The sequence below is a fragment of the Colletotrichum phormii genome (assembly GCF_030913505.1).
Source record: "Colletotrichum phormii strain CBS 102054 chromosome Unknown BDP81scaffold_25, whole genome shotgun sequence".
In the NCBI taxonomy this organism is placed as follows: Eukaryota; Fungi; Ascomycota; class Sordariomycetes; order Glomerellales; family Glomerellaceae; genus Colletotrichum; species Colletotrichum phormii.
In genome coordinates, this window is record NW_026851467.1 from 541,198 (window position 1) to 557,574 (window position 16,377).

A 16,377-nucleotide genomic window follows, 5' to 3' on the forward strand; every position below is an offset into this window, starting at 1 on the left:
GGAAACATGTAAACGCCACTCATCCCTCTGCACCTCCGCCGCGGAAAACCCTCAAATGAGGACGAAATCGTCATCAAAGAACTCCAAAGGCAACGCTCTCTTAATGCCAGCCTGCGATGGCTCCTGGCGGGAATTCCGGCAGTTGCACATCTTGCAGTCCTTGCCATTCTGGCAGTTGACAGACTCCGTGATAAGGAACTCGTCCGCAGGGTCTTTGGCATCCTCATAGCTGACAACGTCAAAAGTAGGGATATCGTCCTCTTTCTTGACGAGTCTATACACCATCCTGCGACTTTGATTCGCGTCGGGATGGGACCAATTGCGCTGTGAATTCTGGTATGAGCGGGGATGACGAAATGGGCGAACCCGAAACAGATATGTTACTTACAGGGTCAATCACAGGAGAGAGAGGAGAGCCCAACGAGAAGGGAGGAATCTCGCGTTCGGCATCAGCCTCGGCCTCTGTGGCCTTTGACGCCTCAGCCGACTTGGCTACAGTCTCATTCTCAACACGAACCTCCGTAGAGACGGAGTCCAACTCGGCCAGCTCCTCCGCCTTGGCGGCGGTAGCAGAGATCCGACCCAACTCCTCCGAGATGCACTGAATTCCCTTCGTCGCCGAAAGCTGCCAGTTCTTGATTGTCTCAATCATATCGGCATAGCCCTGCTCAGGGTTGTACATTGGTTTCGAGGAGCCGGGCTTGCCGTCAGAAGCCTCGGTCTGCTTCTTCTTGGCTTCCTTCTCTGCCTGCTGCTGCTTCAGTTGCCTCTGCTGTTCCTGCTTGAACTCGAGTTCCTGTCGCTGTTTCTGCACGAGCTCGGCCTCTCGCTGTCTGACTCCACTCTGCAGCGCCTGGAGCTCCAGCCTGCTCCTGTGTATGGCTTCCTGTCGCTGCTGTTGCTTGATTATAATTTCTTGTCGCTGCTTCTGCCTGAGCTCGTGTTCTTGTTGCTCTTGCTGTCGCTGTTCTTGTTGCTTCTGCCTGAGCTGTTGCTCCTCTCGCTGCTTCATTTGGAGCTCGTACTCCTCTCTTTGTCTCTCCTTGGTCTGCTCCTCTTGTCTCTGCAGCTCTTCGCGTCTCTGCTGTTCCATCGTCTTCTTCTCGTCTTCATAAAACTTCTTCAGCTTGAGCGCGCGCTCTTCTTGTTGTTGCTGCTGCTGCCTCTGCTTAGCCTGATGCTCTTGCCGCTGAAGTTCCTCCTCTCTCTGCTTCTTCTGACGCTCTAACTCAGACTGCTGCCCAATCTCGAGCTCGCGCTCAAATTGCTTCTGCCGTCTGAGCGCCTCTCTTTGCTTCTTCTCAAGCTCTAACTCATGCTGCTGCCCAATCTCGAGCTCGCGCTCAAGTTTCTGCTGCTGTCTGAGCACCACGTGCTCTGCCCTTCGTTCCCATTCTTGCTTCAGCTTGACGATGTACTCTGCTCGCTGTTCCTGTTCTTGCTTCAGCTTAATGATGTACTCTGCCCGTTGTTCCCGTTCTTGCTTCAGCTTGAGAACGTGGTCTTCCCGTTCTTTCCGTTCGTGCTTCACCTTGAGCTCGTAGTATTGTACGTGCTTATTCGCGAGATTGAGAATGTGCTCTCCAGTTTCCTGCGCGGTGTTGCGCAGGAGAGTGCCATTTAGACGGAGCTCCTTTACGAGGACCCGATTGCGCAACTCCTCCCAATGTCGCTGCTGGTCTGTCAGCCTCTGCTTCCCCGTCTTCAAGGCATTTTCTTCTCCCACCTTCCTCGCCTGGCTCTCCTGCTCTTTTGCCTGCTTCCTCGCAGTATTCTCGTTGATCTGTCGCCACATCTGCTTCTTCGCCTCTGCCTCTTCCTCGGGCTCTTTCTGAGTCTTTTCTTGCTGAGGCTCATCTTCTTGGCTTTGCTTCATGATAGGGGTGGTCATCTCCACTCTTACCTTTTCGGCCTCCCTCATCACCTGCTCGCGCTCCTTATCCTTCTTCTCTGCTTCGGCTTGGGGGCGCGGGAAAGTCCAGCCACCCGCCGAAAGGTACGGCGACGGGATCAGGGGCGGGCCCCTGATCATGGACTCGGGCAGAGAGCACTGGGAAGGCCCAAAGGTAACTGGGCCGCTCAGCTTTTCCGGCTCGGCCGTGCTTTTGATGGAAGATTCGCCGCCACTCTCTCGCAGTTTAGGGTCGTCTCCCTTCTTTGCCGTGTTCGGTTTTGCGAAAAGTCGAATCAGTTCGTTCTGATCAGAACTAGACCCGGGGCGTGCCTCATCAGCGAACTCACCCTCCTGCTTCTCTGCCAAAAGTCGCTTCTGATTCGCCCGCCACACCTGTTCAGCCCTGTCGCCACATTTGACCTTCTTCTTGTCCACTTTACTATACTCGTAAAAAGAGTGGGAATGCGCCTTGGGACCGTAGGGGCACTGCGACGGATCTTCGCAGGGGACATCGCGTGCGCGTACGGTGTACATCATCCGCGAGTCGCACGTGTGGCTATTTGCCCCTGCGTTCAAGTTATGGCTCTTATCAGAGGGCAAGGACATCCCAGAGACTTCATTTACTGTAGCCATCCCGGGCGGGGTGGTTGATTGAGTCGAACGCACCGAGGACGCCGTTATGATCCTTCTGTACATGTGTTGAAGTGTTAGTAATGTATGCCACTTTGTGCGGGAAATTAGGGACGACGATGTCGTGAGTAACTGACCTCAGTGGCTTGTTGTCCGGATCTTGGACCTCTCGCTTGTAAAGCGGTAGTGATAATGACATTGCTAAAAGCCTCAGCAGAGAGGGATGTTTAAAAGTTTGTGAGTATGTGTTCTGGGCAAACTTCGGTGTGTGGCAGAAATATAAAGGGCAACAAAAATTTCGATAAAAGTCTCATTACTGGTGCCTACCTCAAGATCCATTCATTAAAGTTGGACGTCCTGTGTAAGGCAGTAGTATATGCATGGCCTCTTCGGAGTCTCCCACAAAGGTCACGTTAGGGTCAACGGGGCGTTGGTCACGAGGAACGCTTCAGGACACAAAGTTTGGGACTGACGACAGTCAAGAAGAAAAACGGCCGTACCTGGCTCCATCCGGGTGCTCTCAGACGCGCCGCGGTAGTCTACCAAAAGTTCAACAAGCTGTATACAAAGGGTATCCGCAGAATCGCTCCCAAGCAAATTCCAAATCGTATCTCTCTCGTTCCCTCATCATAGCTCCGTGTTTTGTTCCAAGCTCTAATTCTTTCCCATCCCAAGTCAAACCTCGGGCAAGGTCAAAATCGTAGTCAAATAGTTGAGCACCTAGGCCATTGGACCTTGATTAGCTCTTGTGAAAAGACATAAGAGGTTTACGGCGAGGTGGTCAATCCTCGCCCTCTGATCCACCCCAATCATTCTCGCCGTCAGAGTCGAGGCCAGGATACTCGGATCCCTCGTCTTTCATTCTTGAGACGGCCTGGGTGATGAATTTGGCGTCTGGTTTCATGGCTGCGTACATGTTTGGGATCATAGGGACAAGCACTCGATCAAGCCCTGCTGTGGTCATCGCCTTCATGAATTGCAATTGAATGCCTGCCATCCTCCAAGCAAACTTCGTTTTGCGTTTGTAAAACATCTTGAATGTTGTACTTGCACGCAGTAAAGCCCAGGTCGTGTGGTCCTCGCTCATGTATGTCTGCCTCAGCAAAGCGTCGGTCATTGGCTCGAGCGCACCGTCTGGACGGGGTTGGATCGATCGCCATTCTTCATAAACTTCGAGCATGGCGCGGTTCACGTCCTTGTCTTTGCTTGAGCCAACCTTCTCGCTCCAAAGCTTTCCGGCATCCTCCAAGTCAATCCTCAGATTTCGCAGAATTCTTTTCAATGCTGGGTCCTTTGTCGCAAGCTTCCCGAAGTCTTCGTGAAGCTTGGTAAGATCAGGGTCCCACATTTCCACTGTAGGCTCCTCTTCGCTGTCCTTTTTCGAGCGAAGAGATCGCAGCTCGTACCCAGATTCGTTCGACCTCGTGGCCATTGACTTGTGGAACTTTGCCAGTTCTTTTTCAATAGCTGGCTTCGCCACCTCAAACCTTAAAATGTCGATTATGTGGTCTGGTGGCCGCGTGTGTGACCAATGTTCAAACTTGTAAGCCGGCTCTGCAAGGAGTCCGTTGTGTTTGTGACTGTTGAGCCGTTCTCGGCAAAACCTGTACCAGTCTTCTGCCGTAAACTCAAAGCCCTGTTTGGCCTGGTCAACAAGGTTGCCCAGAAGGGCGCTCAACCAGAGGGCATAATCATTGTTCACGCTGTTGAGGTGGTAGCAGAGTCTCTCCTTGTAGTTGGTTGCAATGCCCAAGAAGCTTGGCTTCAAGCAGAAGAAAATGCTGCGGGTGATCATTTCCGATATAGCATCCTTGCCGTGCTGCTGTACAAGGTCCCCGAATGTTGTTTTGTCTTTCCTCAAATAGCTCGAGAGGTCTGGGCTAGGCGGCACCTCTGCGTTTCCAAAGTTCGAAACGATTGCAGGCTCCCAGCAGACCCATGCCTTATCACCATCATAGTCACCACCTGACAGCTTGTCTGCAAGCGGGACGTTTCCTTTGGCTGAGAAAACAATGACATCTTTGAGGGCGTGTAGCTCCGGCTTGAAGACGGCCTTCACCCTCTGGACGTCGCTTACAAAATGCGCCGGAGAGCGGGCTACGAGAACATCGCAACCATGGAGCATGGAGTCCGAAAAGGTCTCCGTCTGGAACTTTGACGAAAAGCATAAGTGCACCTCGTCCTCCTCAACTATGTTCCACATATCGACTACCATAAAGAAGTAAGCTGAGTTGGGCACCTTGATGCTCATCTTCTTCAACAGGTTTTCGCACTTGGTTCGCCTTAGATCCCAGGCGATCTCTTGAAGAAACTTTTGCTTGAGGGGCTCAAATCCACCATCCAAAAGGAAGTTCATACTCTCTTCTCGTGATTCCGGAAGACCAGCCACGAAAGGCACCCGTCCACAGGTTAGCCGCTGCTTTCTTGTAGAAGAATTGTCAACATTCCATTTGCGGAACTCCAAGGGATACTTCATCGCATTCTTTTGCTCCTCCAGCGCACGATAAAGTTCGTCCTCGAGGATCGTTCCAATAGTGTGTTTCATCGCTTCTCTGTCTATGGCTCGGTCTTCAAGGACTGGAAGGAACTGGACGTTGAGGCTAGCAGATCGTGGCTCCATCGAATGAGCGCGGATTTCGAGCGTGCGATGCTCTGGGTCAAAATAATCACAGTCCCATTTCCTTTGAGACGGCCACGTCTCTATCCACAGGCTGTCGTCGTTGTCGAAGACGTCGATCTCCCACATGCCCTTGGCAGGACCAAAGCGACCCTGGACTGCAGACGGGACATCACTTAGTCCAAGAACATCTCTGATTTTGCGAGCAAGTGATCGAGACATGAGGCCGATACCATCGTTCATGACCTTGCCGGTGGGCGAAAGGATATCTTGTTTGCGGTGTCGTATCTGATGGGGTTCGAGAACGATCACTGGCGTCGTTTTGCTCAATCCTATAAAGTGGATAAGTATACATCATAGGCTGCAGATTTGTGTGTGCCTCTTACCAAGCTGTATGCGGGAGAATAACTTGAGAAATGGTTGTTCCTTGTTGTGGTCGAATTGCAACAGCCAGTCAAGCATCTCCCCGGTCTTGAGCTTGACCCTAAACTCGCGAGGATTGTCATGCAACGATTTTCCGAGAGGGAGGGCTGCATGAAAGTTGTTCCCGTTCTCGGCAAAGAGACTAATCCTGTCTTGATAGACGGGCTTTGGCTCAGGGGCGACCAAACTCAAAGTTTTTGGTGGCGTCTTGTACCCAGCGTCTCTAGAGAAGAATGCCCGCCATTGTCTGCCTGCGAGGTAATGCCGCTCTGAAGAGAACCAATGGACGACTTCTTGAGACACTTCGGGTTTGTCGATTGGTTCGTGCCACCCTTTGGGATTTGGGATCAAAATTTCGAGAAACCGATCGGAACCAAAGTGGCGGTGCAGACGACAGCCTTGATCCAAGGCGATGGGTTGCATCGATAACGAGAACATGGGGCCTTTCTTCTTTGTTCGGGGAACGTGATCAAACTGAGCCGAGAAGACTACATGCTGTCCTCGGACTGTATTAAACCCGGACATGGCAGCAGCCCAAGCGTCAGTGCTGGGACGCTCAGGGAACGACTTGCCAGCGAACTTGGGATGGGCTAAGAGAGACTTCCAGAGCTGGTTGTAGTTGATCCATGTTTCGTCATAGTCCATCATGACTTCTCCCAGGTCGACTTCGCAATGAACCGCGATGCGCGTAATCTCCCATGCGACGGCGAATGGCGCACGGTTGAGCCAACTGGGAAATCTGGCTGCAAAACGGTTAGCACGCGATCGAGGCAAGCCCGTATTAGCAGCGTAGGCGTCGGTCTCAACGTCTGTTGGTGGAAGAACTTACGCCACGAGGCGTCCAGGCGAGATCGGAGATCAATCGGCTCAGATCGTTTGAGGGGAGTGGAAACCGGCTCATTCAAGAACGGATCTTGAAGGCCCGACACTCCTGAGTAGACGGTTGTCCGATTAGAAGGGCTGGCGAGCGGTTCGGGTGCGAGTTCTGCTGGTGTCCTAGACCTCTTCTTCGCGGATTCTACTTCGTGTTCTGTGAAGGAGATGTTCAATGCATCAAGATGACCAGAAGATGCCGGGAAAAGGTCTTGCGACTGTGACGAATTCGGTCGTTGGTTCAGAAACTCCCGGCGCATCTCTTCTTCCTCAAGTGGAACTGGGATTGTCTCCTGAGTGCCCGGTTGTTGCTCTTCTGCCCTGGAAAAGAGTGAGGTCCGACTGGTGCTCGCAGATGTTGCCAGAGAAACGTTGCCGTATATGCTTTGGCGCATGGAAGTTGAGGTACTGAAGGAAGTATTGAAAGATTTGTTCGGCCTCAACACCTCCCTGGTGAAGTGTGCCGGCATGGCCTCGGGCATGGCTGATCGAGAACGGCTTGGAACTTTGTCTAGAGCATTGGAAATTACGCCTTCCCTCTCCTCTCCACGTGGGGGACTAGCCTTGACTCTCTTGGGTGATTCGGCTTTGGTTTCGGCTTCGGATCTGCTCTTTGACTTGCTTGACTCAGTAGAGGCGAACACTGCTGGTCCGGTGTGGTTCCGCGTCAATCTGCGTGCCTTGACTTGAGCCAGAGCATTATCCAATATTCTGATGAGAATCTCCTGCAACTCTAGTAGTTGACCAGGGGATTCGGCCTTGGGTGCCCCTCCAGGCCCCGGAATGGGTTCGTCATCATCAAACAACCGGATCCATGTCTGACTAGCAGCTCTAGCTTCCATGTGAAAGGAACTGAGAATCCTATCCAGTAAGTTGCTTTGGAAGCAATGGTATCGGATACCGCGGACTATCTTTTCGCTGCGGGCAAAGGCTGTGTCCTGTTCGGCGCGCTGCCGGGTCGAGGACGGTGTAAGTGTCACATCGGGTATCTCAATGGCGAGATTGTATTCTCGATTGAGCTTGTCCACAACGTCTCTGACTCGGTCGGTCTGGGTAGGCTTCCTCGGGGTCCTCGGGGCTACTTGGGCGGTCTTCGTATGTGGTGCCATGGTCGGATCGAGGAGCTTTGAGCGGAGAGGGAGGTCAGAATCCAAGTCCATGTCGAAGCTTGGAGGCATGCCTACCGATGTGGATAGCGAGTGGACGGCATAGATTCGGCCTCATAGCCTATCGATCTTGCGTTGCCAGTTATCCAAGAAGCATTGAGTAGGAGCAAGGCTGTGCCATGTCGGTCTTCGCACGTCGGAGAGGGAGTTGAAGTATCAAGGTATTTCGCCTGTTGGTCGCAACGGCTCGGCGGGGTAAACGGTCGGTGAGAAAGGGATGGCGCGGGCGAGACAGCTGGCACAGGAGAAAAGCCACAGAACAAGGGTCGAAAGTGATGGTCAGGGAGCAAACACGTCGTGTTGGAATGTAGCCTCCCGGCGTCGTCCTTGGGGCTGAGGATGATCGCTGGGATGTCGTCGCAGGTCGCAGTGAGGAAGGGAGAGAGAGAGGTACGAAGGTACGTACTTGCATCACACCGCAGGACGGGAAGGAGCGTAGAGTGGATCCTGCGCGAGCTCAGCCATTGGACGAGAAGCACGGACACCTCGGGACCGGCGCTTAGCCCGTCAGGGTCGAAAAACGGCTGATGGCTGGCCAATCAGAACGACCAAAATGGGCCTCACACGTGCTCATCCAGCACAGACCACCACGGTATCTAATGGGGCTAGCGCAGGGACGACCCTTCCAGCTCCTTCCCTAACCACCTGCTCACAAACCTGGAACCAACAACAACCAACATCAATCAACACCAAGGAGCATCTCGAATTTATTCGCGAAGGTCACTTCATCTGTATTAGACACGGGCTAAGTGTGTACAGCTTCCAACGAAGTATTTTCGCGCTCGAGGCTGGGCAAAACAGGATCCAAGCGCTTCCTCTGCGATCTGTCACAAACGGCAGACAATCAGACAAAGTCTTCATGGGATATACGTATTAGTCGTTACTCTGGAACTCGAAAACACCCACAAGACATTGCAGCAGATACCACAGGATCATGACTGCGACTCTCAAGGGATTTATTGGGAAATTCTTTTGCGAAAGCTATCAAGACCGCTCGTCTCCAGGCGCCTATGCTTAGTACCTTATCTAAAGTCAGCTTTCTATCTGCCCCTCTGACGGATCTGACGTCGCTTGTGGCGCTTCAAAGCTTCGTTCCTGTGCCAAGATCCGCCTGAATACCGACTCTACATCGTGTTCATGGATCCAAACAGGCTCAACTCTATTCTTCATCCTCGCTCGCAAGTCATCATCTTTCTCTACCACAGCCAACCGTTCGACCTTCTTCTTGTTCGTCGAATGTACTGTATCAAGCACTCGGTCCGTGTGAGCTTTCCGCGTCTTCTCATACAACTTCAACGCTGTCGCAACGTCTGTTACCGATGGGAGCTTCGTGGCAGAAGGGGGGAAGACGTGCTGGATCGATGCCGCAAAGGCCCAAGCATCGTCGATGGCGAGACTTCCACCCGCCGCAAAAGCTCCACCATGGGCATGCGCCGCATCGCCAGCAAATGTCACTCTATCCTGACCTAGGACCCAGCTCTCAAGCCCGTGGGCAGAAGCGTTGGGATATACCTTTAGCGAATCCGCAGGCGTTGCTTCGATGATTTCGCGTACCAGCCGGTGCCAGTCGCTGTAGTGCTCTTTGAGCAACTCGATATCGCTGCCAGTGTTCCAGACTTTTTCCTTGTACAGGGCATCCGGAGCGTCAGGGTCGCTCTGGTGGGAAGCGACGATGCAGAAAAGATCTTTGCCGAGCTTCGACATGAACCACGTCCGATCGATCCCCCACCAGTGCTCTGCCTCGTCCGGGACATCGGGAATGTGAGACAAATGAGAGACGGGGTACACCGCGCGGAATGCCGTCCAGCCGGTCCACTTTGACCGAGATGACGGGACGTAGAAGCTCCGCACACCAGAGTGGATGCCGTCCGCGCCGAGGAGGATGTCTGCCGTGACAGCGGTACCATCGGCAAACGTGATCCTGAGCCTGCCTGTTGACTCTTCGTTCTCAATAGTTTTGAAGGCCCTTTTGAGTTGAATATGGGCAGGATCGATGTGCTTGAGTAGAGCCTGCTGCAGATGCGGGCGGTGGAATCTCGCAGTCTTGTGCCGAGCCTCCACGCTGCCGTGGTGCTGATCTACCGATACGATCTCGCCAGTCTTGTAATGGCTAATTATTTGATCAGGTTCAGCCATCACACGATACAACATCGGCGTACTCACCGGTAGATCATTGGATAACCCGATTTATTGCGGAAGGCGATCGAGTCGTCTAAAGCGTTGTGAATACCCAGCTTTTCCAATGTACGTAGGCCATTTGGTCCCAAGGCGATCGAAGCGCCAACTTCCCGCAACTCTGTGGCCTTATCGTAGATCTGAACCTTGATGCCAGGATGCGCTTTCAGCGCTATGGCGGCCGTCAGACCGGCGATGCCCGCGCCGATGATGGCAACTTGGAGCTGCTGTGGCTGACTTGTGCTCCCCATTTTCTGTTTCGAGTTTCTAAAACAAACTTTGAACTTACCGAACAGTTCACATGCACAACAGAGCTGCAGCAAACGGGGCATGCAACACTTTTATCAGAAAACCCAAGTTCCCCGACGGTTGGCCGCTCACGGCTCCGGGTTGGAGATAACGAAAGCCTCGGTGGGGTCGGGGCCGAGCCCGGCGTGACGCCATATCGCACCGCGATGGTGATACCGCATCTGACACCCCGCAGCAACACCCTGATTCTCGCAGTTGGTCGTCTCTGACTGGGTTGTCGATTAAGAGCTTGCAGAATTAAGATTCTCTCCGCAGCCAATCCGGCGCTTTAGCTTGGTCTCGCACCATCCCAGCCCACAATGAAGACACGCGGGTGGCATGTTTCGCTCCGATTTGGTAGCTTAATGTCGGGCTTTGTCCGACGTTGTACGCGGAGATGAGGCGGCGGACACTCACTCGGACCGGAAGTCGGGAATCGGCAAAATTCAACGACAGCGTTCACTGGCTTCTCTCTGAACCATTCTCCTAGGTAGGGACGTGGTGAGCTGGATGGTCAAACTTCTCTTCATTCATCCGGCAAGGCAGAGAATACGGCATCATTGAAAACCCTCAGCCTTTTAAAGCCTAGCCCTGTGGATATACATTGTCAACTTCCTTCAGTCGCGATGCTATAGAAATCTACTGCTCAGTTTTTCTGCTCATGTACAGTAGCTTATTCACCATGAACATGTGTCTAGGCCAGTTCCCGTCGCTCAATCAACACCTCTAGGCCATCTTGAACCACAAAGAACGTAGCACTTGCTCTTAATGGCCGGCCAGGATGCGCCAGCTCAAACTTGAAGTCTCTAAAGAGACGCGGCACAACCTTGTTTATTTCCAGCAGAGCCAGATTCCGGCCGATGCAGACATGGCTTCCACCACCGAACTTGATGTAACAATTAGCTTGGATCGCGTCAGAACGGCTTGTTTTACGCACCTGGAACATGTAACGCTCCATTCGCTTCGCTTCCTCAACATCCACTAGCCATCGCTCAGGTCGATAATCATCAGCGTCTTCGCCAAACGTGCGCCTATCGCGATGCAAGACCCAGCCGTTGACGGCCACCTGCGTCCCGCCAGGAAAGAACTGGCCGTCTAATTCAGCTCCTTCTGGTGGAACTACCCGACCAATGTTGAGTCCAACTGCTGGTCGAACACGCATAGCCTCTTTCAGGCATGCTTGGAAGTACGGCATCTCTTGTGCCTCTTTCCAGGAGATGTTGCTGGTTGGGGATATTGCCCCGGACTTGACGGCATCTTCGATTTCCGCTACCAGTCTTGAGTGGATCTGTGGTGCCGAAAGGACGTGCCAGAACAGTGATTGCATGGTTGAAGCTGTCGAGTCTGATCCGGCAAAGCTGTCGTAAGTTCATTAGTCCCGGGCGGGAAAGGGGTATTCTCATGGATGAATCACACTTACATGGCGCCATGGGCAACAGCAAAAACATTGCCCTCGGTGAATCGATCAGTATCTTTCAAATGTCCCTTGATCAGACTCGCCAAGAGGTCTTGTCTCCCGTCGTCATTCCTCAGCTTGCCTTCACTCTCCTTGTCAAAGGGGCGTCTTCTCTCCATCTCACTCAAGGCAATCCGAGTGATTGGCGCATTCTTGGTGTTGAGCGTTGGAATGAGTTTGCAGAGAGGATTACGTCGCAAAAGAAAGTCAACCCACGGCACCTGACCAACAATCCCACTATACGCCTGTGAGCGGTCAATAGTGGCGATGGCATCCTCCACATCTCTGCCCTCAGCCAGAAACCCGAAGCTTCGCGAGAAAGCCACTTCACCGAGCACGTCAAAGGCAAAGTAGTGTAGCCACGCCCCAAGATCAACGGACTTGTCGGTCTTGTACTCCATAGGCCGCGACGTGAACCCGCCGAGTTTAGTGACCAGCAGATCGATAGCGTCGTCAATAAAAGGGCTCAGCTGTTGCATCGCTGCCATGCTATACGGCACATTGGCGACCTTCTTCTTCCTCGCGTGAGCCTCCTCATTGACTTCCGTGAAGATGTCTGGATTCTCCAGCGGTGGAAAGACGCCGTAGAACGCCGTCTTGTAGAACCGCTTGCCGGCGCTCAGGACATGTCGCGCGGCCTCGGGCGAGGCGATAGATACCTCGTTTGGGGCAATGCGCACGACAGAGCCATACTTCCTATGGAGGGCTATGTGATCGAGGTGCGTTCGACGCGATGCGGTAGACACGACTTTCCACAAGCGTGTGGTCGAGGCGATGAACGGCCCGGGATATCGACGGAGCGGGGAGAGGTAGCGGGTGCGGAAGACGTTGACTAACACGGCCAGAGGGAGTAGGATCGGCCAGTATTGTTGGAGGAAGAGCCCGGCGACTTCGGTGTATGTGTGACTGCTATCATTCGGGTCTAATGCGTCTATTGGAGAGTCCATGGTTGGTTTGGGGTGATCTGACAGGATTCGAACAGGCACGATCGCGATGCCCAGGCGTCATTAACCTTTACGAACTTGCCGCGAATTAAAGAAATAAGATCACGACTCGAGTCTATGATGAACGGCTCACACCAATGCTAGACGTCACGGATGGCATGAAATAGGTATCTTGTCTTCGTATTCAATGTACGTTATACGCGCCATGCAAAATCGATCAATCTTCCAACACATAAATCCGACTTCCAAACCCGAAACCCAAAGATCTGACATCACCAAACCTTCGTCAAGGCCTACCGCGCAGTGAAATGGACATTCTCTCACCATATTCAAATTGCTTCGGCGACACAACTGGCGTCCGAGAAAGCTTAAACGGCCAATGAAAGAACTGCCGACGCGAATTGGTCATGGTGAGCACGGGGAGCCTGGAGGTGGTGATGCGGGGAGGGTGGGCGATGCGGAGGTGGCTTTCGTCACCAGGTCATCCTGGGGAAGTTAGCCAGAGATAGACTACGGAATTACGGAATTAGCCATCCACGCTGCCGAATGTGCGACTGTTGCGAGAACGATTCCAACGAGAGAGGACGTAACGCCGTGAGTCTGTGGTACTATCGTATCTAAATGCAGAGGAGATGTTATTTCTGGAAACAGTCGGCAGTACATGTAGTCTTTGGATATCACGTCGGCCCAGCTCGAGGGTGGCAACGTTCAATCCTAAGATGGTGGACCCGAGGTAGCCATGGATATTTCCAAAACGAACGCAAAAGGGCAAGATTGCATTCCTGGGTGCTACTAGGAATCAACACCTGGACTTCAGACGGAACCTCCAGAGTTCCGCTGATCTAAGTGGTGCCTGAAGAGAGATCAGAAAACCGCCCGAAGGGTAGGTATTAGGTAATGAAGGAAAAAAGTATCAAAGACAGGCCGAACCCAACGCTGCGGGTTGTGGGTTTACATTACCGAGAAAAAAAAGAGACGAATTTTTATCTACTGTACGGATATGACCATGACCGTTGGAGCGCAGTCGAGTTCCCGAGATCGGCGGACACGCGGTGACGGAGCCTCAAGTTCGATCTAATCTCAACTACCGAGTCCGCGTTGCGCCCGCATTGCCGAGCATATGAGTCCCCCCCCCTTCTTCGCGGGGAGAGGTTTTGACAGATCGGAAACTTCTCGGCAACGGGTAGAGGCCATGGCCACTCCTCTCTTGTCTCCTTCCAAGACGCTCGGATCGTTGAGACTTTTGATCGATAATCAAGGGGGGAAAGGGGACACGCGGAGGGCAAAGATCGAGAAGAGGACACTGCGAATCGGGATTGGGAATTTGGCAGCGGGATCGTAGACAGAGACGAGACAGCCGCGGACAACGAAGAACCAAAAAGGATCCACAATCGGGAACCGCGGGAGGGTAGACGCGGAGGAACAACGGGCTCCCACTGGATCACCGGCCGGGTGATAGCCCGAGCTTCATTTTCGCGGGGTGATTCGGGAAGGGAGACGGGCGTGTACGTGGTGAACGGGACTTATGAGGGTCCCGGCATTTTCCACTCAAGTTATGGTTTCCCACTTTGAGAATGGTTGATCGTTGTGAGCACCCTTGAAAAGCCTGAACTTTCCGAGTCAGGCTTCCCGTTGAAAGCACAGGTCGTGTTCTTCTCCTTACCGAGGAGAGAGCATACGACCAGCCTCTACGGGTAACGTGGAAGAGAATACGACGCGCGACCTGTCGTCCGGTGCCAGCATGCTGTCTAGGCGTTCAATGTTCACGGGCTATGGAAACACGATCAGCGATCCCTCATTAAAGAAGGCATAGCCTTTGTTGAGCTTCCTGACTCGCTAGTGTTGGAAATCTTCTGGTACCAACGTCTGTGATTTGCCAGCTCGTTTTCTGAAGAGGTCAGAACGAAACGATTCTGAGTCGGCTCGAGTCAATTGGGGTTTGACAGAGAACATGAAAGAGGTTTTCCTTATGCCAAGGCTGGGCGACGTGGTCACGTTATTGTCACGAGGCGGAATAGTCCAGCGACTCGGATTAGTCCAGGCGTATTAGACTATACGGAAATAGTTATCGCCGCATCTCATTGATCTCACAACTAAGGCCAAAGCAATATCACAGCCCCTCCAGGATGATGGGATCAATTGCGTATCATCCTGGCTACTACGCTATGGCTGGTCAGCGGTAACATCTCTGATTCGACCGGGTAGGCTGGATTACCTATCTACGAGTCTAAAATTGCAATGTGTCTTCGCTTGTGATCATGAACCAGCCGCGGCCTCTTCCGAGGTTTGGACCATAACCATCTCGTCATTGTAAGCTCTCAACGTTGCTGCCATTCACCCATGGTCGGGGGCCGCCCCGAGGGCCGAGTGAAGATGGAGCCTGACGGACGAAGAGGTATTCGTACGGAGGGGCAGGAAGACAGGAAGAAAAAGAAAAGGCAGGGTCCCCCGCTCCAAGACGACAGCGGGCGTCCGAGCTGTCCGACACAGCCAAGAGCATGATGTCCAAAAAAGCAGGAGGGGAGATGATCCGCGCGGCCAGACCCGGGGTCTGGCTGAACCTTGATTTTCCTGTGCGTAAAAGTTGTGGACTGTGAGCTACCAGCTTTGACGGACGAGAAAGCGGCCCCGCCAGCGAGGCGGCTTGAGTTTCGTGGTCCCCGGGATGCTCCCATAAACGTTCCGCCAGCGGCAGGGAGCTGCGAGAGCCAAGTTTGACTGAGCTCACCATAGTTAGAACACTCCAGGGGAGGAAAGGTTGGAGGGTTGGAAGGGTATGGCTTCTCATCCGGTTCGGTCTCTGGAAAAGCCCCCCCCTGCAGGGACTGTTTCCAAGGGAGAGCCCTAAAATCTGGGGTTGAGTTGGAGGAGGAGTGCTTATTCAACTCATAGGGCAGGTCTCGGAACAGATTTGTAGTGCCTCTCCGTGACTTCTTATTAATCAGAAGGAAATTCTATCCGTAGGGAGGCGCCGTCATGATTCGAGTCTGGGGGAAGGATGGGGCTGGACCTTCTCGCCATGGTGATATCTCTGCCCCAAACCTTGATGACGACCTTGAGTCTGCCCAGCAGGTAACAACTCTCTTCGGATGGGACCATGAAGGATGAACTACGCGACACTCGGGTTCCGTCCGAAAGTTTACGTTCCATGTCTGATGCGCAAGAAGAGGTTTCCAGTAGCTTCTTTTGTATAGCATAGGCACATGTTTCCTAATCTGTTTCTCTGCGAGTCAACAACCACGTTACAGCCCGAGCCCGTGAAACCCTGAGGCGTGAACATCCTGCCAAATTAAACTTGGGACGTTCTAGGGGCAAAAAAAATGGACTTTTGGCACTCTCGATGGCTGATGGCTGAGGGCGCGCGCCAAGCCTGAGCTGCCCAGTCGTGATGGCGATACCTCGCCTCATTGACGCAGTAGTCCAGAGTGAGAGGGTCTGGAGCGGCGACAAAGATGCCGTTGTCTGCCTGCCAAGAAGAATGATTTGGCGACGGTGCTACGTATCCCTTCCTGAACACTCAGTAATGCTAGGTCGCCAAGCCGCAAGGCAATGGGGCAACTCGGGGAGACTGTCATTAGCTGCTTGCAAAGGCTGAAGAGAAAAGGCGCGGCTGGCGCATGAGCCAAGCCAAGTCCAGAAAGCGGCATTCCGTTCCGACGCCATCTAATCGATGCCCATGGCTGCCCTAATTGAGGTTGATTATGTGAAGGGTTCTTGAACTTCTGTCACCGTTTGTGAGGCTCCTCTGGCTTGATCATCGCGCGCGAACGTTCGACGGGGGGAGGGGAGGGAATTGCGTGGAGTGATCTTGCGTTTCGGCCAAACTTGATGCTTGGCTTAAGCTGGGAAGAACCAAGGACCTTGCCGTGCAAGCCGGTAGGTGCTACCACGAAGCTTTCAACTGACTGCTT

At 53.1% G+C, this 16,377-nt stretch overlaps 5 protein-coding genes across 5 annotated transcripts; all 5 read right to left on the minus strand.

Moving 5' to 3' along the window:
- Positions 1-51: 51 nt before the first annotated feature.
- Positions 52-2,723, minus strand: BDP81DRAFT_398783 (uncharacterized protein; the record flags this gene model as incomplete). The annotated part of the gene is made up of 4 exons (XM_060588502.1): positions 52-324; positions 389-2,460; positions 2,519-2,582; positions 2,658-2,723. 4 exons carry the CDS (start codon positions 2,721-2,723, stop codon positions 52-54), a joined length of 2,475 nt encoding a protein of 824 aa, XP_060440272.1.
- Positions 2,724-3,305: 582 nt separating this feature from the next.
- On the minus strand, positions 3,306-7,546 carry BDP81DRAFT_330406 (RNA-directed RNA polymerase; the record flags this gene model as incomplete). The annotated part of the gene is made up of 3 exons (XM_060585395.1): positions 3,306-5,473; positions 5,528-6,307; positions 6,394-7,546. The coding sequence occupies 3 exons, from the start codon at positions 7,544-7,546 to the stop codon at positions 3,306-3,308; spliced, it is 4,101 nt and encodes a 1,366-aa protein (XP_060440273.1).
- Positions 7,547-8,297: 751 nt separating this feature from the next.
- Positions 8,298-10,029, minus strand: BDP81DRAFT_383375 (uncharacterized protein; the record flags this gene model as incomplete). Its single annotated transcript, XM_060586931.1, has 2 exons — positions 8,298-9,713; positions 9,767-10,029. The coding sequence occupies 2 exons, from the start codon at positions 10,027-10,029 to the stop codon at positions 8,636-8,638; spliced, it is 1,341 nt and encodes a 446-aa protein (XP_060440274.1). The 3' UTR covers positions 8,298-8,635.
- A 731-nt stretch (positions 10,030-10,760) lies between these two features.
- On the minus strand, positions 10,761-12,469 carry BDP81DRAFT_330408 (benzoate 4-monooxygenase cytochrome P450; the record flags this gene model as incomplete). The annotated part of the gene is made up of 3 exons (XM_060585396.1): positions 10,761-10,952; positions 11,004-11,424; positions 11,487-12,469. 3 exons carry the CDS (start codon positions 12,467-12,469, stop codon positions 10,761-10,763), a joined length of 1,596 nt encoding a protein of 531 aa, XP_060440275.1.
- Positions 12,470-14,680: 2,211 nt separating this feature from the next.
- Positions 14,681-15,363, minus strand: BDP81DRAFT_113152 (uncharacterized protein). The gene has a single exon (XM_060581503.1). It carries the CDS (start codon positions 15,252-15,254, stop codon positions 14,772-14,774), a length of 483 nt encoding a protein of 160 aa, XP_060440276.1. The 5' UTR covers positions 15,255-15,363; the 3' UTR covers positions 14,681-14,771.
- Between the last annotated feature and the right edge of the window lie 1,014 nt (positions 15,364-16,377).